The following is a 21,947-nucleotide window of genomic DNA, read 5'->3' as shown; positions in this document are numbered from 1 at the left end:
TTTCAAATTTTGACTTAGCTTTTTAAACTATTGATAAAAGGCAGGTAAGAAATGAAGAAATTTGAAGGTGAAAGTAATTTCAATAGACTTAATTTCAAAAACAAAAACAAAAAATCAAATGGTTACCAAATAGGACATTAATTTTAATAAAATTAAATACAATTGAAAGTTCAAAAAGTATCGAGATGGTACAAAAATAAAGTTCGTTGGGTTTGAAATAAAAAAAAAATGCTAGTAAATTTTTAAACTTTCAATTTTGTATTTTATTGATACTTCAATTTTAAAAAGTCTATTAAACTTATAAACGTTAATTTTATATATAGTAAGCCATCTACCAATTTAACATTTAAAAAATCAACAAAACTATTAGACATAAAAGTAAGAGTTAGTGCACTTTTTAAATACTTTTTTAAAGTTTAAAGACATAATAGACATCTTTAAAAGATCATAGACTAAATTTGTAATTATATATATATATATATATTTATTGAGATTGCCTTTCAAATAATTAATTATTTATTATTTTTTTTACAATAAATTAGAGTAGGAGAATTTGAACGTTCAACCTCAAAGACATGAGTACGCATAAATTATCTATATGGTAAGCTTACTATTTTGGCTCTCAAACTATGTTCCGGTTGTTAGAATATAAATAAGTTTCAAGTACAAATATTAAAACAATATTTTAAAGGAAATTTTTCACGAATAAAAAAATATAAAATTATTTACAAAAATAGTAAAAAAATAATATTGATAGATAATGATAGACTTCTATCAAGTATTTATCAGTGAGAGACTTCTATCAATTTCTATTATTGATAAACATTAAAACGGATAGATTCTATTAAGAAAGATTAAAATTTTGTTCTTTTGTATAAATAATTTTCTTTTATTTTTCATTTTTTTGAAAATCCCCTATTTTAAATAAGTCTCAAGTACCAAAACTAAAATAATATTTAAAAAAATGTCTCAGGTATGAAAACTAAAATAATATTTTAGCTTTAAATATATAACAACTATAATTATAACGTTGCTTAAAAGTTTATAAGAAAAGGTGTTGAAATAATATATTTAATATCTTAATTCCCTGACATGTATTTTCCCATAGACGTCTCACGTCTTTGTTTATTTTAATTATACCTTTTTTTTTTTTAATTCCCTAAATATAAATTTAAGTTCACGTATAATAACATACTATATTATTTTTATCTTTCATTTTTAGACTTTTTTTTTTTTTAATCTTTCGTTTTTAGAAATTATTTGTCTAACTCAATCTCCTGGTTCCTAATTTTCTTATTTCACTTTTAAAAATGATACGTAAACAATATATTTTTTTGTATTATTTTAAATGCATAAATAAGAATCGATTTGTCATCCTTTCATCCATTTATTGATTGACCCAAAATTTTAAATCAATGTATTATGATAAATTTTAATTATACCAACTCTTTAACAACCTATATTTTATATAGGAAATTTCATTCTCTCCACAAAACATTCATTAATATAATTTTAATTTCTTATTTTGTAGAGTCTCATCATCTTCGTAAATTTTTACTCTAATTCCAAATTTCTAATAAGCAAATATGACTTCAATATTTAGTTATAGTATAAAGTCTATAACCAATAGATAAAAAGAGTGACTTATCCAGAAAAAATTGGGCCTCACTACTAAAATAATATCAATTCCATAAATTATTATAGACCTTCAACAAATCAATTTAACTTTTTATCTCAAATGTTCTTAAATAACTTTTTTAAATACAAAAAAGATAGAAGGATTGAAAAACAAATTTTTCGATCGCTAACGCAATCATATATTATTTAAATTATCTTGAATTTGAGGTGAACCTAAATATTTGGAAGAAGTGCAAAAGGACTGGCACCAAACAAACAAGTTGGCATTATTTTAAGTTAAAATAGGGTTCAGTTAATTGATGTCAGGTTATTAACATAAAAAGGTTGGGTTGTATTTAATTATTAAAAAGAAAAGTGGTCAAAATAGAATTATATTTAAGATGCATTTTGCTGGGAAGGGGCATGGGTTTCAGTGATTCACCCAAACAGTCAGTCATGTGCACGCATCGCCCAAAAGATACCCCCTCCCACATTACAACATTTCAAAATCCCTTCCTTTTTCTTTTTATAATTATTCTACTAAAATATTATGGTTTCTGATAATATTTAAAATGCAAAAGCTTCTCCTTGGTTAAGAACGTCATTGTATATGCTATGTCCAAGATTTAAAAGGTTGAGGTTCTCAATTTTATAAAAATATGGATAAAACGTCGACGTCGATAGATGTTTTTCTAAAAAAAATTATAACAAGTTTTAGAAAAATATTCAAATAAACTATTTAAATTAATAAATGAGTAATTTATACTTTTTTAACTAGTTAAAATATTTGTTGAATGTTGTCCAAAGGTTCAAAATCCAAAGGGAGTTGAGAAGAGGCATACACGTCTAAAAAGGAAAAAGTTGGAGCCTCGGAGATTGGGCTGATCAACCAAGTCAATAAATATATAGTAATCAAGAAATAACTGAGTTGCGTTCGGACTGAAACCTTGTAATCTCGAGTCGAAAATAACCCTGACATCACTCGAGTTATAAATAACCGCAAACGGTTATCAAAGGTAGGACATTATAAATAGTTCCCATTTGATTACCTTCAACAGGAGTAAGTAATTTTCAAATGAGAGTCTTTTTATATTATATTCACATTATTGATATCTAATGGGTGAAGGTAAATTTATAATACCTAGAAGACCCAATAAGTAGAAATCAATTATTAATTAAGGAGGAAATAACATTGTATGGATTTGAATACATGACCAGTTAAACCACCTGCTCTTATACCATCTTAAATCATTTGACCCAATTACTTGAACTAATATATAGGTGAAGACAAATTTACTATCATATCATCTTAACCATATAAATATTTGGATAAAGTTAATTTTATCTAAACTTTTTCAATTTATAAAATAATAGAGGTAGAATTTTTGTACTGCATTAATGTAAAAGTTGATACTTGAACTTCTAACCTCATAAATGACTTTGTCAAGCCCATGTTAGCAATAAAACAAAAAATCAAACCTCTAACAAATATGTGTGTACACATATATAAATAAATATTACTCGAAAGTCAAGAATTCAAGTTCTACCTATCTTTATACAACTCCTTCAATCACAAGGAAAAATATGTAAACAAAAGGAAACAAAAATTTACTCATGGGTGAAACTCGAGATGCAGAATTATATTAGTTTTAAAAAAGCAAACTTTTCATGCAAAAAAGGAAAATGTTCATATATACCAATTTCCCTCTCCAAAGAAGTCTCGCGAGATCAAAATAAAATCGAACAGAAAATACTTTAAAGCTCTTTTCGACGAAGCCGACTTTATTAAAAGAAAGAGAGAGAAGAAGCAAAAAAAAAAAAAAAAAAAACCCTCAATATTTTCTTCACTTCCAATTATAATACAGGACGTTTTGGGCTGTAGTAATTTTTTTTCCTTTTTCAATTATTAAACTCAGTACTATGCAAGTTTTTTTTTTTTCTCCTTTTTTTCCTTTTTACTTTTACGTAAACTTCTTTGAAGACTATTGCATGACGGCCAAGATCCGGCAAAGATCCGAAAGTCTGGCCCGAAGACCCACGGACTCCATCCACAACCAATCATTTTCTCTCAGAACCATATGGCGATGGTTCAAAACCCGGCCAAGCCGGTCCTTCAATTCCCGGTTCTGGACCATCAACCGGTTCACCTCATTAGTTAGATCTTCCAAATGCCTCTTCTTCCTCCACCTTGACCGCCGGGCCGACTCCCGGTTTGATATCATCCGCCTCAGCTTCCTCTCGTCGTCATTGGTTCGCATCGAACCCTGCGAATCGGAACCGGGACTCGGGGGCCCATCATTGGCTAGAAAGAGTGACAAAAGCTCTTCGATTTCAGTGGCAGTGAACTCATGATCATTCTCTAGTACCTCACACTGAAACCCAACTCCATCTTCCGCCATATTCAGCATTGCCATATGTAAAATGAAACAAAACTGAAAGAGAGAGAGAGAGAGCAAAGGGGATGAAGGAAGAGGAAGTGTTGGGTATTTATGGAAGAAATGGGAGAGACACATGGGGCCCAATAAGACATGAAACCTTGGAGGAGTGAGGTAAACCTGACCAAGAAAAAAACAACTTTAATTGTAAAATAGCACGTGATTTGTTTTCATGAAGAAAAATGTATGTTAATTTTGTGATTGCTTTTGGATTTCTTTTAAAATATACTTCTCTCCTTTTCTAAACCATATATATTTATCATAATATTTTCTTCCATGAGTGATTTTCTGCTTTGGCTTAGTATTTTTTATGAATATCTACTTCAGAAGCAAAAATATTTTTAAAAATTATTACAGACGTGAAGAATAAAGTATTAAATTCCCGACCCTATATTTTAGAAATTAACCATCTTAAATGGAGGGAGCTTAAAATAGTCTTCAAAACAAAATTAGAAAGGCGCTTTTAAGCAGAACATCTGGCAAACAACAGAAAGATTGCTAATACTCTACTACTCTACTACTATTCATTTTTAGCCATGTCATTAGCACTTCAAGTTGAGCAAAACAAAGACCCACATAATAAAAGAGATGGTAATGTGGCAAAATATGAAAAAGAGTCATAGAATTTTCTTCTTGCTACATTAGTAGCAGTAGTCTTCTCAGAAAATAAGAAAAAGAAAAAAGAAAAAAGAAAAACTCTAAATTCTCTCTTTTATGGGAGCTGTGCAGCGGTGGCAAGGTGCTGGACCAGAAATGTTGCTTTTAACTTTTAGATTTTGGTAAGAGATAGAGGGAGAGAGAAGAAAGTAGAGAGGGAATATGAGATTATGGTTTAACTTAATCATGAAGAGTCGAGCAAAAAACGACACGGCGGAATGGAGATGTCATGAAGCTTAAAAAAGTTTTTAAGGGGATATGGTATGGTATTGTATCATGTATGGTTGAGCCCATGACTTTTGCAACAAAGTGTAAACCAACCGCTGAACAGTTGGATGAGAATGAATAAAAAATTAGCCTAAAAAAGGAAAGACAGAACCCAAAGCTATCAGCATGGTTTTGGGAAAACTAGGGAAAGTTGTTCTTATTTGTCTTTTTTTCTTCTTTTTTTTTTTTAAAAAAAAAAAAACTGATTTTTCACCCTTATCTCTCATTATACAATACCGAAAAGCTCGTCAAAAATTTGTCTTGAGGAATTATAGCCTCATCTGAAGGTCGGTAACCTACTTATTTGGTTCCTACAGTGTGGAGACCAAGGTGTATTTTGCCTATAAATTCAAAGGCTGGGAGGGTATATATGGAGAATGTAATACATGAACTTTTATTTCTAATTCTCATTTTTCCTTAAATAAGTATAATTTTGGAACCACTATCCATAATGCATGACGACCAATTATATGTGACTAAAGTAATCTTCAGATTATAAGTTCATTTTTCGGGTGCATCATTTTCTAATCTAAGTAGGAAATACTAAACACCGTAACAAAGAGGAAGAAAGGATGAGTAGAAAATAGTAAACATGATAATAAAGTGAGATTTAAAATAGTAATACAGTAGTTAATTGTATGTTATAATAGTTAAAAACATCAACGATTATAATGGGAAAACCAAACATGTACTCCACCAACTTCAAGTTGTTGCCCCAAATAGCTTTTAGTCTGAATTCGAGTTTGTAATGTGTTACATTATGCCACTAAAAAACTTTAAAGTCAGAATCCATATAACAACATAAGTATAGTTTAACTGGTTCAAATATATCTTGGACAAAGAGATAAAGTAGGTCAAATTTCCCAAACCAGTATGTTAAATGAAAAAAAAAAAAGAAAAAAGACGAAAAAAAGAAGTTGTTTAGTCCACATCATTTATATTTTTTGTTTTGTTAATTCATAATTTGTAGAAGTTAGAGTTAGGTGCATAAACCTAACTTTATAAACCTATTATGTAAAATTTTTGGTATTTTTTTTACTTGACAGACAATCAGACAAAACCACATACGAAACAGACTACAGTTTATAGCCCTAAAGCACATATATCTAACCTATGAGCTAAATATCAACTAAAAAGTGTGTTTCTTTAACCCTATTTATTCAATCAACGAGGGCAGCTTTTTTGACCCAACTCTGAAAAGCACCGTCGGAGTTTCACTGGATCCGGCACCTCGCCCATAGTTCTAAACATGGCATGCACAAATATCAAATCTCAAGCAGAGAAGATTCCATTATAAATTTACAGAAAATTCCTACCGTTGTCTTTCCTAATTAACAATTAGTTTTTAGCCTTTAGCATAAGAAGGGGGGTGCATAAGAGGGGGGGTCCAGGTTTACCGATAATGGAGGCTAACATGCAAGTTCTGCACCTCTCCCCCTAAATTAAACTTTTTTACCTGTACGAAGTGAAGAAAGTTAACATGGTATTACAACTTAGAAGCCAGTGTTTTACCCTGCATTCTTTACCTTAATTAAGTAGGCACCTTGCCGCCAGGAACTTGAGATGTCGTCAGTTGCCTGCTTTGCAAGTTGCTTTTGTAAAACCAACTGTAACACTGCCACAATTTGCTTACTTTTAACGCGTATCTCAATGCAAAATACAATTTTGTTATTGCACAAATATTTCCAATCTAGATGCGCCAGAAAAGTGGGCAATCTACTAAATAAAGCGCTGTTCATACTTGGAATCTATGAATAACTTTTTTTGAGCATAGATTGCTCCTGTTTTAGAGGCTCAAGCCAGAACAATAAAGTTAGGACCTTCGACCATACGGCAACCCAAGCCTCCGCGTTGATTAAAACTCTAAAAACTTATTAACCAAGTATGTTGATCTTGCTCACACTTTGGCCATAATATTAGAAATGTATGAAAATGGACTCAAGTTCCAAGAGGAGAAAGAGTGGATTAAATTTTAAAAGTAGTTGAGACTTCAAAACCGGAAAGCAAGCACGTGGTAAGTCTAAAAATCTAGCGATTAAAAAAAAACAGGAAATAGAAAACATTTTACATACAAGATCATAGTTGTCCAGCCCCCCATCGGTAAAAGAAATACATACAAATTACAGAATAACTCTAATGGAGAAGCAATGCGAAGTGCTTTCCATCCATAAGTTGAACATCATATCGGCACAAGAACAACCAAATGCAAAAGACAGCTTGGTTTAAATTACCCACCGCGAATTGGACTCTCTCACCTCCTATTGCCTTTTACTAAAAAGAAAAAGAAATTGCCCCTGCTTCTAAGTAGGTGGTTATGAGTTAAATTCCAGATCTCTTCAGCAAGATTTCCTCAATATTACCAGACACAAAACTATGCAAATAAAAAAAACTAACCACCCAAATACAATTAAAATTTACAAATGGATCTTTCATGTTGTGTGCGTACAAGGAATACCTCCTCCCTGAAACTTTGGTGCCTTCAAGTGTGAGTTCCACTTCTGTTAATATCTCAGTGATGGAAACCATGATGCTCACAAGTTCACTGGCGGACTTCCCTGGTCGATGGCTTTAAATGTTAGTGATCATTATTATGAGAATGCCTAATCCCATAACCAAAAATACTGGGAGTAAATAAAAAATTAAAAAATTAAAAAAAAAAAAAAGAAATCAGTTACCCGAAAACTAGGATTTATTTTAGTAAAGAAATCATTTATTTAGTATTAAAACCAATTATGTTGATCCTCAACTTCTTCCCTTGCACATTTTTTTTGCTTAATCAGTACCGAACATGCTAATAACTTGATAAACTATTTTTTTTTTCATGGCATCAAAGCTCCTAAATTGTAAATAAATTATGGGGAAAATTTTAGTTTCTTATTTCAAAACTTCCAAAATATTAATGAAATTGCTGTTTTTATTACTTTTTCAAGGGGGAAAAATCTCCCTCTAACAAATATTTTTTTGTTCCTTTAATAATCATGGGGGGGGGGGATTCAAAGAATAAAAATAGATAATACCAGACAAAAAAATCAAAATACTAATCTCAATCCCAATTCTGATATCCATAAACCACCTCCCAGGATCAAATGCTCTCTTTTTACCAACTACATTTTTGTTTGTTATTCTATATAAAAATTAAAAAAAAAAAAAAAAAAAAAAAACAGAGAGAGAGAGAGAAATATATTAGGAGATATTTTATTTATTTAACTTGGGTTGTAATTTAAGTTTACAAATCATAGGTTGTGTATATTGGCATATTATGCTTAATGAGAGATTAAGAAAACAGTTTTCCTGGAAAAATAAGAGACTAGAAAGAAGAAACATAAATATTACCAGACCAATCCTAAATAATCAATACCAATCTCATTCCCAATTCTGATATCCATAAACCACCACCCAAGATCAAAGCCTCTCTTATTACCAAATATGTTTTTGTTTATTATTCCAAAAAGAAAAGGGAAGGAAAGTGAGAAGTAAGACAAGAAAGAAGAAACCTAAATATTAGCAGACCAGACCAATCCTAAAAGATCAATGCCTATCTCAATCTCAATTCGGAGATCCATAAACCACCTCCGAAGATCAAAACCTTATAATCGGAAAGCCATAAACCACCTCCGAAGATCAAAACCTTATAATTGGAAAGCCATCACTTTAAGCACCAACCACTAATTTCAATGGTCTCAACTTATCTTAAGTGAAAGCTATGTAAAGGTGCTCATTATGCGAGGAAAGAAAATTTGTGTGCATGGCCACATCCTGAAGGCACCCAGTCGGAAGTCCTGATCATATGTTGAAGTTTAAGAATTTGTTGGTGGTGTGGCTAGTCAATTGACAACGTACATCCTAGAATCAGCTTGATTATACTACCAAAAAAATACGGAATAGTGCTGCATCTTTAACCTAAAGAGCTTTGACGAAGTCCTATGGCATGAAGTCATTCAAGAAATTTCACAAAGTTCTGTTACCATACGGCATACGGCATATTACAGTATTACCGTGAGGGAAGTTGGCAGAATTGTATGAATATGGTGAAATATGCATAGTGCTAAGTTACAATGATTAGTTATTATCTAACCTTGAACAAAAGATCATTTGCGATGTATTCCCATGGCAATGAAATGGACATCAAACAACACTTGAGAGGTATCATCTCGTCATCAGAACTACTGCTACTAGCAGCTGCATAAGCTTGTTTTGCAGCCACAGTTGCTACCGATGCTGCTTTTCTAACGATGGTTCCAATCCCAAATCCCGTCTTTGATACCACAGGCGAAAAGGGCCCCGAATCCTGTAGGCTTTGATCTGATATTATAATACAAACACATAAGACAACAAATGATTACCGGACATCCTGTGTCCATTTAACCAAAAAAGGCACAAAACTAATTAGGCAAATGAAATTAACTCTCGCACATACAAAAGAGAGTGTCATAATATCATTCACCCAATAATATAACTTAAAACTACAATAAATTTTCAGATATTCAGAGGCTCATTCCCTCACTTATTTACCTCAAAACTGATACTATGAATGTTATAATAGTAATAATTTAGCACTTGCCAGTAAGATATGCTTCCTACAAGGATAACTTTTGGGGGACCATTTGGTTACTACCAGAAGATGCCAAGATATTCATCTTTAATTGCTATTGGGAAGGGAAAAAAAGTCTGCTATTACTCAAGTAGAAGAATAAAAAAAGGCCTTGATAACATCGAGAAAGAGACTATTTCCTTAGCAACCTGCAACACCCGAAACGGCAACTTCAACTTCCCCACGTCCTCCAGGGCCCTTCATGTAAATTTTGTCTGTTTTGCCAGAAGCATGACCAAGAGAAAGAAGGCTGCCAAATCTAGACTTGCCAGCTGTTAATCAGTGGAAGACAGGAGAAAGAGAGTGAGAAACCTAATCTATTACCACCGTCCCTCTGATAATAATAAACATCGGACAAATAAATTATAAAAAGATATTCTGTAAGACGCAAACCATACTCATTGACTGGAGTATACTACTATTGAACAATGATCCATCCAGACCAACAGGAAAAAAAATCACGACAATATATATATATATATATATATATATATATATTTTGCACATGTGAATGATTTATCAATTGATACAGCAAAGTCATCTTGAAAGGGATGGCAAGCCATGCATTTATCCACCAAGGGTCAGAAATTTCTCTTATCCAATACTAATTATAAACAATTCAGCAGAAATGTCATACAAATGAAGTTTACCTTAAGATGATAACACAACAAGATGGAAAAATGGAAAGGAAAAATCTCATCACAGCATTCTTTCAATTTCTAAGGGCAAAAGAACATCTAGAAAAGTCCTCTAGTTGTTTCTATTAATGGGATATGTCCATCAAAGTGGTTGGATAGAAGAGTTGCAAATAGATTGTATAAAGGAACTTCAAATTTGATTAATTAAAGGAAAAAATATTAAGTGGTAGGCTAGTTCAATCTCTGGAATTAGCCAAAAAGGTCTGTCCTATTCAAATTAAAGGACATAAAACATCCATTTTTAGTGCAGAGAAAACAATAAAAAGGCATTCACTACTTAATACTTATGTCACACATCCTATATCACTGAATAAGAATGGGAAACTCAGTGTGATATTTTATACCATATTGAAGAAAGAAAGATATTATAAAAATACATACCATCATATGCATCTCGAACCATTTGGTAGCTGACAAATCCAGAAAAAAGAGTAATCTGTAGCATTTAGAACAATGTGAATTGTTTGGAGGGTAGTCGTCTCTAACATGAATATTCATTATCCAATAATCATGAAGAAATCTCATGGTTTGCGTCAGTACTCATAATTCACAAAGTTCAAATCTTCTGCTTGCATAAAACATGCATTTACAGATCATTGAAAAGAAAGAAAGAAAAAAACAAATATAACATTGAATTCCAGGGGAAACTAAATTTAGAATATTTAATGAGAAGAAATCCATTTTCTGCAAGATGGGTTACTAATAATAAGTATTCCTCATCACCCATACAGTACATATAGTGTAGATTATAGCAGCCCCTTGAGAAGAAATAGCAAAAATAAAAATAAGGAGAGCTCTACTATCCTAATTATAAGAGGTAAAAAGTTACTGAAAATGGGAAGATAATTAAATTTCTTAAAGAGGGAAGAAGGAAGGCTTTCCTAGTACTAGTCCTATCAACTAATCCTACAGATTGTCCTTTATGGCTTTATCATATGCCTCTTGGTTTAAATTACAATTTCCCTAATGGGTTAGCTCAAGCAACATAAACCAGCATGAAGTAGAACAACATTAAAATTATTACATTAACATGGAAGTTTTATTTACAATTTACAAATGAGATACAGCAATGTTTGAACAATTCAGTAGCTCTTGACATCAAGTAAATAATAGTAGTTAGACTGCTGGAAAGTGAAGCAACCCAAACCTTGGAATTCTTCGTACTTTGAGAATCAGAATCCATACTTGATGCCGTAAGACTACTAGACTTGCAATTTTCTGCATTGTCCTTCCCGGGAAAAGCTGCACCATCATGTGCATTGAGAAGTACACAATAGCAATGGTCAGTCTCTGTCAAGACCTGAATAATAAGAACACTGAAAGTTCAACAAATCCAATTGTACCTTAAGTGTATCAATAGTATGACTGGCCCAAAGATTATGCACAATAATGTATGATAAAAAAATTTCCAACGGTTAACTTCCTATTCTGGTTCAATGATTTGGTGTGTGTTTACATTAAAGGGAACAAATGCATTATTCGGAAAATAATAAGATCTGTTTTCAAATATAGCAAAATGAGCCAACTTATTTGCAAATATTGATAGACAGTGACATTTTGCTATATTTAAAAATATTTCTAATAGTTTTGTCATTTAAAGAAATTATCCAAATAATAATAATAATAAAAATATATATGTGTGTGTGTGTATATTATATATATATATATATATACGTACGTACGTACGTAAACCACCACAGAGGGCCTACTTGTTAATAAGGGCCATTGTACATAATAAATGACTTAGTGAGAATAGGTTCAAGTCAGGTAATTTAAGATTATCCTACAAATTTCCTATGCAACCAAATGTAGTAGGGTCAAGGAAGTATCTTGTGAAATTAGTCAAATTGTGCACAATCTGACATTAACACTCATGGATATAAATTCTAGCACAGTTAAAACACAGTCAACAAATGCTTATTCATAGATCATGAAAGCTTAATTGTAACAACAAATCCTTACATATTTATTTTGTAAAACAAAAGGACAAACAAACAAACAAACTTGTGATGAGATCCATTAGGAACATTACCACTGCATCAAAAGTGGAGTCAAAGTCATCGACAGCAAAACAGATATCTGGATATGCAGGTGTTGTCTCCACTTCCTGAATATAATTTATGATAAAGTCAAATTGACATTGATGGTAGAGCATGCTAGAGAAAATCCTGCTGGACAGAAAATAATTTACCTTCTTAGAATCCAAATGAAAATTGACACGGCTAGGAGATGCATAAACAGTCTTAACAACCTTCAAAAAGCCCCAAACCAAACAGAAAAAATAAGTAATGATAAAAATAAAAATTCTCAGAGCAAGATTTGCATGAAACCACATTTGAATGACCGGAAAACCAAATAAGTTCTTGCAGCACTAATGTATGGTTTTCATCAAGGGATCATTATAGTCATAAAAAAGGGTGAAAACCCAAGTACTAAAATGTCATCATAGTACATAACTCCTGTATACTTACTATTATACCAACATTGAAAGTATGTCTCCTTCTGGAAATGAGTTCTAGACAAACATATAATCCTACAACTAAATAAGAGTGCACATGAAGATACCTTATATATAGGAGACAATGATGTAGTGTGTCCTGCTTGATGACTTCGAAGAACTAGATGACTGAAGGAATGAAATGAGAAGATGGATCAATAAACAGAAAACAAATCAATATTGATGAAGCTTCTTGGGAGAGGAAGAAGGAAATAAACCTCAATAACTATGTGATGCACCAATTAGTATTTAACTAAACAGATTCTATTCTGTGTTGGTTATTTCCACGTAGGATTTTAAAAGATAAAGTTACACTCTAAAAGAGTGAACTTTATAAAGTTTGCAGAAGAACATTAGTAAAAACATGAAACTGTTATTCATTACAAGAATATGCACGGCATCCCAACAAATTTATTCTAAACCAAAATTATTTGCTCCCATTCTTATAAGATGATATGACAAATAAAGATGACATTAGTGAAAGTCACAAAAGCATTTGACCAGGTAACAGAAAAAAAAGGTTGAATGCTGCAGAGAATTTTACCTGTCTGTTCATAATTAAATAATATAAGAATTGTGCATTAGTAGCATCCTGCTGAACATCTGATTAGCATGGTAGTAAAAAATAAAATGCCCACAATCATACAATTTAAACCTCTCATGACAAATGCAGGCTGTGTTTACAAAAACCAATCTATTAAGAAATGAAGAATGCAAATAGAAAGCCCATACCTGCAAATTGCCACAGTCACAGTAAATGATGTGTGAGCAATCAAGTTCAAATAAAATGAGCGCCTCCAATCCACATCTACTGAAGCACCTCCAACCAAATTATCCAACTAAATAACATAAAAATACAGCTTATTATTTTGATAGCCTTGAGGTATCATACCACAAATTACTGTGCTTTACTTGGTATAATATAAACACAGGCAAGTTAACTCCTGAAGACCTGCTGAGTCTGATTTATAGCTAGTAAATAGAACACATTTAACAATAGACAAACATATAGCATGAAAAGGAACAACTAAGGAAAACAAGGCACTCTCAATGTATTGTCATAAATAATACTTCATTTAGGTATGAGGTTAAGTTGTCCGTAACCGTACATATAAGATATTTACACGAGAAATACGCTGATCTAAACACCAATCACTACTTGAAAATGAGATAACATTGGCAAAGCTAAATAAATTTATTATACGCATAAAATATCACTGCCCAGAACGGAGGTTATGTACCTTAGATGCCCACCTGCGAACAAAATATGGCGAGGTGCTTCCATTATCATCATCATTGCCATATCCTTGAGATTTCTTTCAAAATATAAGTCAGAAAGTGTATTAGAACTTTGATACCGCACCAAGTGAATTAAACAAAGGCGTTGTGAGTGACCATGGAAGGCAGAAGACAATAGCAAAATTGTACCACTTTTCTAACAAAAAATACGAGATCGTCGTCTTGTCGCCCTCTTGATTCCTTACCACGAATAAAATACAAATCCATAATATCGTGCCAAAAACGAGGATCCATTTCTACATCTGACGCATCTTGCTCATCTACCTGAGTTTGTCCTATTAAGTTGGAGTGCTTCTTTACCATGTTCAACAATTCATATCTACAAATTAAACAATCAAATTCCAAAAAAAAAACACGGAAACCTCATTAATCCTGTATACTTGTGTTTTACTTCAACTTCAAGCAAAGGTTAAGCACTAATGGATGAAGCGAGCTAGTTGAAGTAGTTGAAACAGAACAATTGTCAATATATCCAATAACAATAACTTGTGCATCTAGTCATCGATCACGATTTATCACAACATCAAGCAGAAAATAACTAACCGCTGCCGTCTTTAAGAATGCAAATGTATGAAAATCAAGATGATCAGCTAGTTCCTTGAAAAGAACGGACTGAATGCAGCACGATTTAATGATAGGGAACCAGAATTTGAAGCCAAGAAACTGAATATAACAGTGGAGCAACTACGAATTGAGGCCATAAGTCCCTAGTCAAAGAGAAGGTAAGGGAAGAGTCGTACCTGCAAGGAGTTTCTCCTCCATCTCGGAGCATTTCTCCCGTGAGCTTCTTCTTTCTGAAGATGAAGATCAAGAATGAATAAACTAGAGAGAAGTCGTTTTGTGTAAATAAGCAAGCTCGAGTCGTGAATTCTGAGTTCTAAGAGAGTTTATACAGTAGAACGGGATGGTGATGAAATTAAGCCCCAGATGAATTCAATGACCAGGTGGCGCGATTTCTTTTCTGAGAAATGCGGTGCGTTGGAATCAGATGAAGCGACAAAAATTCATCATTACTTCAAAAACAAACCAATACACTAATAATGTCGTTGTAGTATAGTGGTGAGTATTCCCGCCTGTCACGCGGGTGACCCGGGTTCGATCCCCGGCAACGGCGATATTTATGCTTGTGATTTTTATAAATTAGTAAATAATATTTTCATTCATCCGTGAAGTCGTTGTAGTATAGTGGTGAGTATTCCCGCCTGTCACGCGGGCGACCCGGGTTCGATCCCCGGCAACGGCGATATACTTATGATTTTATAAATTATTAAAAAATAAATTGTAAATCATATTGTTTATTAATCCGCGAAGTCGTTGTAGTATAGTGGTCAGTATTCTCGCCTGTCGCGCGGGTGACTCGGGTTCGATCCTCGGCAACGACGATGTATTTGCTTTTAATGTGATTTTATAAATTATTATAAAATAAGTAAATCCTATTGCTTACTCATCCATGAAGTCGTAGTAGTACACTGGTGAGTAGACCCGCCTACTAATATATTGGCCATTGATTTTTTATCTTCTTATTTTTTAGCAATTGTGACTCAAGTATATATAAGTGTGATAGTTTTCAATTTTATCGATTTTAAGGTCAATTAAAAATCAAATCATACTTATCAATTTTACAAAGTAAAGATCTAAACTAATGTCTAATAAAGAATAAAATAATTGGATTGATTTTTATTTGAATCGATTTGGTTCTTGACTTTTTGTATTTTTTTTTCTTTTTTTTCATTTTTATTTTTATTACCACTTTTTTGAATTATCTTTTTTTTGCTAATTTAAAATTAAAATTAGGTCTATTTATTTTTTTTTTTATACATATAAATTGAAGTTTGACATTTTTATTTTTTTTATTGGCACTTTTTTAAATACAAAACATACACGCTCCATAATAATTGGTTTTTCTTTAAATACTAAAAGAGTTTATTTTAAGTGCATATATATACCAATGGATCGGTTAGGTTTTGAATTGGTTTTTCTAATAAAAAACCAATCCAAACTAATACTTTTTTGTTTTCTCCAAATACAAATCAATATGTCCAATTTTATATTAAAAAACCAAACCAAACAATTGGATCGGTCCAAATTGATTTCGAAATTGGTTTGGTTTTTTATTATTCGACTTTTTGTTGCACTCCTACAAGTATATGTCCAAGATTAACCATTTTTTTAAATTGAATTATAAAAACAAAGGAAAATATCAACTTATATATTAAATTTAAGAGATTATATCAATTTAAATCTTGAATTAATAATGATATCAATTTAAATTAAAAAAATTGTAAGTATATGAGTTTAAATTCCCAATTATGTTCCATTTGAAAAAATCTCATTTGAAACTTATAATTATATTAATTAAACCTCTCAACTTTTGTAAATGAATCAGTTTAGACTCTAAGATAAAAATTTATTTTGGAAATTTACTTTAATCGTCCATTTTGCAAAATCGACATAAGTTTCACACCATATTGATAGAATCAAATCTATAGATCAATGTAAATGTAAATTGATATATTTAGGAAAGTTTGAGATTTAAATTATTACTTCATGATTTTATTTGATACTTCAATTTAAAAGTATAAATTAATATTTGCCTTAAATACAAATAGAATTCGACTCAACATATATCGGAGAAGTTATTAGTCCAAAAACTAATTTTCATTTTGCATTATTATGAACATCTCATCTTTCTATAGCTTCAATTCAAACCTAAATATAGAGCCACCGTTCTCACATTTAATACGCAGAGGATCTAAAGATGATAGGGACCGCCATTCTCCTTCAATTTATTTTTTATAATCTCGATATTTTCTTTATTTACAATATCAATTGATTAATATTATTATAGAAAATATGTAATGGATAGACATTTAGGAATAGGATATGACAGATGTGTCACACACTATTCCATTTTATATATATGACATTTTTTTAATTATCACGTGTATTTTTTTTCAGTCAAACACCCACTGTATCAAGAGACAACACGTCGACCATGCCTATGATACTGAGACCCACAACCGTCGGAAATAGCCCCTGAAACTGAAGCCAACACACTGAATTTAACCTCTACAGACCGAGACCCATACATGCAAAACAACTTAGTGAAACTAGAGATCCATGCGACTGATATAACCCGCTGATTATCGAGACAACCCACGCCACAAACCGGACAATGAACAACTACCCTCAACTGAGGAAATTGACGTCGTCGACCACCGATCGAAAAAACCCAGACCCATGGCTTTTCTCTTTCAAGGTTGCAAAACTTTCACTTTCTCTTTAAAAATGTGTATGTTATGGCTGCCAATTTCTTCTTCTTTTATCTCTCACGAAACAAATAAAGAGGACATTTGCAAGTACCAAGTATATCAAGTATATATCTAAGTGTATATCAATGGTGTATCAAAGGGTATCAAAGGTATCAAGTGAAACAAGTGTATATCAGTGGTATATCAAGTGAATCAAGTGTTACTCAATAGTGTATCAACTGTATATTAGCAGTGTATCATGTGTATCAGGTATATATTAAGGGGCGTTTGGAAAGCAGGATTGAAATGTTAAGCCTGGGAATGTTAAGCCTGAAGATTAGGCGGGGAGGTTTAGGTAGTCTGGGTTTAAGAAAATTGTGCATTTGGAGAGTAGATTTTTTAAGTTTGAGTTTAAGAAACCTGTGTTTGGAGTGAAGGCTTATGAAACTTGAGAATGAAGTGCAGATTTATAAATTTTGAGTTTGGAAAATACTTCTTATATTTATTTAGTGGTTAGATTTTAGATTATTTTAAACTTTTCATCTTAATTATTTTACTATATTTAAGCTTAAAATAAACTAAAAAATTTAGAAGAATGGTTTTTTCTTTAAAAAAAAATTGAAATAGAGATGTGACAAAATTTATAAATTTATTTAATTTATTGTTTTCATAATTTGATATTTTGATTTTACTAGATTTTGAGATAAAACTTTATAGACTTTTGTTGCTTTAATTAATTTGAAAATGATCAACTTTTTATCGTAACATACTAACATCAAATTGAAATAAACTAAAATTTTATTCTTAAATTCAATTATTGAATTATAATTTTTTTTATCAAATTACATTTCACGAATAAAAAATAATAAAATTTGTGTGACGTCAAAGAGTTTCAAGGTAATTTCAATTTGTTAATTTGAAATGTCATTGTTGGATATTAAAAAAAAATGGAATTGGATTTTTGGGATTAAACTATATATATATTTGGAGAAGTCAATTTTAATTTGTTTTATTATGGTTATTAGGGAGCTTTAGAAATATATCGATCGGGTTTCTCCTCCTAGTTGCCAGTCGTCGTCCTTGCCCTCACGTCGTTAAAGAGCCACGTCCGGCACCAAGCGTTTGATTGGTTCCGCATCTGGCAGCTTCAATCGACGGCTCCGGTCGTGCATGTCGCACCTCTGCCCGACGTTGTCTCCAACTGCATCACACGAGTCTGCCAACGACACATTCCTCTAGTCATGCGGCTCTCCGGCCGTCGTTCATCGCTGCGATTCATCAGCCATGCAGGTCCGTGCGTGGATCGTTGTGAAGTCGCCACTGCCATTTGTTCAGCATCTCCGTTCGCAGAATCTTGGATTTTTTGGGTGATATTTAAGGTTTATTTGGCTTTTCATGGGTTTTGAATGCCTGTTGCGTTGGTCTGATTTAAGTTATACCATGATGTGTTGATGTTCATATCGAGTTTCGAGGCATTTTTGGCATTGTTCAGCAGCTTTGATGGTTAAATCGAGACGTTGTCAGTGCACTTTGTGGGTAAGATTGTGATTTTTTTGGGTTATTGGAAATTATGTTTTTAACCCCTTGGAATTAAGTGTCACGCATAAGGTTGGGTTTATTTTTTGACAATTGGAAGTATTTGAGGGTCACTACATATTAGTAGTTGATTTAAGGATTTTTGGACAGGTTTTAGCCTTAAAATTTAAATTGATTTTGGTTCAAGTAGTGGTATTGGCCACAAGGTCCCTCAAAGAAAAGAGGGGAGATTAAATTATTTACACTAGATTTTGAGGTAAGCTACTTACTACAAGTTTACCCTCGAACCCTAGTTGGAGTTAAGTATGAAATTGCATTTTCTATGTTAGATTGAAATATTATGCCATGTCTGTTGGCCTATTGATGGAATTATGGAAGCCTATGTTTATGCCATGGAAATTTAGATATTCTATTATGGCGATGTTTGATTGATGGATTTTGAGACTTTTTTTTTTTTTAAACCTCTAAAGTATGATTTAAGACTATGACTGTATGCTTATGATTATGTTAGACTGATAGTGATTGTCAGCATTTTTATTGAGCTATGCACATCGCATGTTGTGAGCCTTCGGGTTCACACCTTATGTCTATGTTGTGGCTCTCCCTTGGTATCACCACTTATGCTTATGACCGTGTCCCTCCAAGGTCACTACCTATGAAAGCGTGTCTTCGGATTCGCCCTTTATGCTTATGCTTATGCCTATGTCTACGATGCGTAATGTGCACTTGGGTCCCGATAGAAAGGTTAACAGTTCACCTAGTGGGCCTAGTAGTAAGTCGCTTACTGAGTATATTTTGTACTCGTTATTTTCTTTCCATGTTTTTTCAGGTAAGAGTTAGGACCAGACGGCGAATGACAGGAAGAATCCATGATTCGACTGTTAGGACATGACATCGTTTCCGCATTAGTTCATCTCTTTAATTTGACATGATTTGGTTTAGGAGTCTAGTTTCTTTAAAACTCTTGGTTCTTTCATTTGTTCATTTGCTTAATTATTTATTTGATTGATTTAATCTAAATAAGAGACAAGGGTACCCCAAACAGTATTTTATGATTTTATTAGAGATTTCTTTATTGAAATAAAAGTTATGTTTTTTTTTTTCTCTCTCTAAGAACTATATCATCAAATTATGCATGCGTGTAGTAGCGACTTGAAAGTATAGTAGAAAGTCAGGTTGTTACAGTTTTAGTTTTAGTTTTTATATGGCATGAAGCTACTACCAACATTTTAATCCTTTACGCTTAAAAAGTAGTTTTAAATCTTCGAGTTAGTTAAATTGACCCGGGAATAAAAAAGGAAAGTGTTAAATTAAATTAGGGCTTTCTATATATATAACCTAAATAAATAAATCTTATTACACAATTGTAGTCGAATGAGCATTTATTTTACACAAAAATATGGTCTAATTTACTTTCTTAGTTCTCAACATGTAAGAGTTTCTTGTGGTTTTAAACTTTCCAAAATAGTATTCTTTTTAGAACCTATACAAGTAAGAAAAATATCTCTAAAAATCTGAAAATTATTTCCCTCATAGATGAAAGCAAAAATCGACGAGAAGCTTTGAAAGAGAAAACGAGATATATTTGATATATATAGCACTATATATTTGAATTTTCTATAAATAAATCAATGTATATTTGATAAGGGCATGAACAATACAATTTGTATAATATATTGTCTTATATACCAAATAATATATTCGATTTCTATTTACATTTTCTTAGTATATTTGTAAACATGCCAAAAAAATATCATGGTATATACGATTTATATTTACATTTTCCATTATATTGCTGGTATATTCGACATATGCTTGAAGTCTCAATAGATAGGTTTATGGAGGTGGCGACCGGAGGTTGGCCCGTGATTCTTAGTAAATCAATCCAAAGAGGCTCTTAGTTCATTACAATGATTTAGAAAAAACAATTATTGGAGGTGGCGACCGGAGGTGGGCCTATGGCGGTCGCCGGAGGTGGCAGTCAGAGTTTGCCAATGGCAGTCGGGTGTAGGTGGTGTCCGAAAATTGGCTGAAAAACTTCCTATATTAAATTTAAAAAAAAAAAAAAAGTAACCCACTATTCAAACCCATGTGGAAAGAGTGTAAGAAGTCAAGGCTTTTTATATCCTTGCCCAAATAAGGATTGGGCATAGGATGCCTATCTCGTCCAAACGCAACCATTGAAACAAATACGCCCTAGTAGTGTATCAAGTGTATCAAGTATATATTCATAGTGTATCAAGTGTATATAACTAGTATATCAAGTGTATCACGTGGGTTGGACTTGTTTTTTGCCATTTTTATAAAAATAATTAGACTAGGCAATTGACCTAATTTTTAAAACTTATTTTTGCCAAATCTGCAAGAAAGGTCAATGCAAATAATAAAACATAGTAACACATATGAAATTATGTGTCCTAATAAAAATATGGAAATATGGATTTAGATTCCATTATAATTATTTCAATTGTGTAACATTAAAATGAAAGACATGACCAACTAAAAATGAATGATTATGGTATCTAAATTTTGAAAAGGTAACAACAGAATTTATGGATCACTGAAAATATGTTTCAAAACTTTCATGATTATGACAATCAAAAGTGCTTAAAATTTTTAACAAAGTTGAAAATACTAAAACTATTTTTCAGGGATTAGTAATTTAAGAACGTAACTCTTTTACCTCTTATGTATCGGAAGGGTTGAGTCTAGTGGGCCTCGAGCTAAATTGTTGAGAATTCTCTGCCATGGTAGAAATGAATCGGCTCACCTCCAAAGGTGTTTTATCAGCTAATGCACCTTCAGCCACCACATCGATATTGCTTTTGTTAGAAGGACGCAAACCTAAATAAAAGTATTGAATAAAATCATCGTCAGAAATTTGGTAAGGTGGGAAGTGATAGAAAAGTTAGCATGCGCAGCAGAAATGAGAATCAATTTTACTCTAATTGCCCAAAATAAACATGCAACCCTAAAAGAATTAAATAGGGTTATTTTGAAATAATACCTTTGAAGCTCCCAAAACTCGTCTATCTGCACCCAAACACGAACGGACCACCACTAGAGCTGACCTACTATTCTCTGGACTCAAAATCGAGT

General features: G+C 32.2%; 2 protein-coding genes and 3 non-coding genes across 5 annotated transcripts; 3 read left to right on the top strand and 2 right to left on the bottom strand.

Annotated features, from left to right (window-relative positions):
* Positions 1–3,434: 3,434 nt before the first annotated feature.
* LOC120076344 (basic leucine zipper 4) lies at positions 3,435–6,406 on the bottom strand. Its single transcript, XM_039030153.1, has 2 exons — positions 6,374–6,406; positions 3,435–4,172 (listed from the first exon to the last, which is right to left on the bottom strand). Exon 2 carries the CDS (start codon positions 4,128–4,130, stop codon positions 3,600–3,602), a length of 531 nt encoding a protein of 176 aa, XP_038886081.1. The 5' UTR covers positions 4,131–4,172; positions 6,374–6,406; the 3' UTR covers positions 3,435–3,599.
* Positions 6,407–6,991: 585 nt separating this feature from the next.
* LOC120076343 (uncharacterized protein KIAA0930 homolog) lies at positions 6,992–15,019 on the bottom strand. The gene is made up of 12 exons (XM_039030152.1): positions 14,802–15,019; positions 14,191–14,380; positions 14,004–14,078; positions 13,495–13,601; positions 12,831–12,891; positions 12,457–12,516; positions 12,298–12,372; positions 11,413–11,565; positions 10,647–10,701; positions 9,717–9,839; positions 9,052–9,278; positions 6,992–7,531 (listed from the first exon to the last, which is right to left on the bottom strand). The coding sequence occupies exons 1-12, from the start codon at positions 14,831–14,833 to the stop codon at positions 7,508–7,510; spliced, it is 1,182 nt and encodes a 393-aa protein (XP_038886080.1). The 5' UTR covers positions 14,834–15,019; the 3' UTR covers positions 6,992–7,507.
* An 84-nt stretch (positions 15,020–15,103) lies between these two features.
* TRNAD-GUC lies at positions 15,104–15,175 on the top strand. Its single transcript has one exon. It is a non-coding gene; the product is annotated as a tRNA-Asp (tRNA).
* A 57-nt stretch (positions 15,176–15,232) lies between these two features.
* On the top strand, positions 15,233–15,304 carry TRNAD-GUC. The gene has a single exon. It is a non-coding gene; the product is annotated as a tRNA-Asp (tRNA).
* Positions 15,305–15,371: 67 nt separating this feature from the next.
* Positions 15,372–15,443, top strand: TRNAD-GUC. The gene has a single exon. It is a non-coding gene; the product is annotated as a tRNA-Asp (tRNA).
* The last annotated feature ends 6,504 nt before the right edge of the window (positions 15,444–21,947 follow it).

This window comes from Benincasa hispida, chromosome 4, assembly GCF_009727055.1.
Source record: "Benincasa hispida cultivar B227 chromosome 4, ASM972705v1, whole genome shotgun sequence".
NCBI lineage: Eukaryota > Viridiplantae > Streptophyta > Magnoliopsida > Cucurbitales > Cucurbitaceae > Benincasa > Benincasa hispida.
This window is presented reverse-complemented; position numbering and strand designations above follow the sequence as displayed.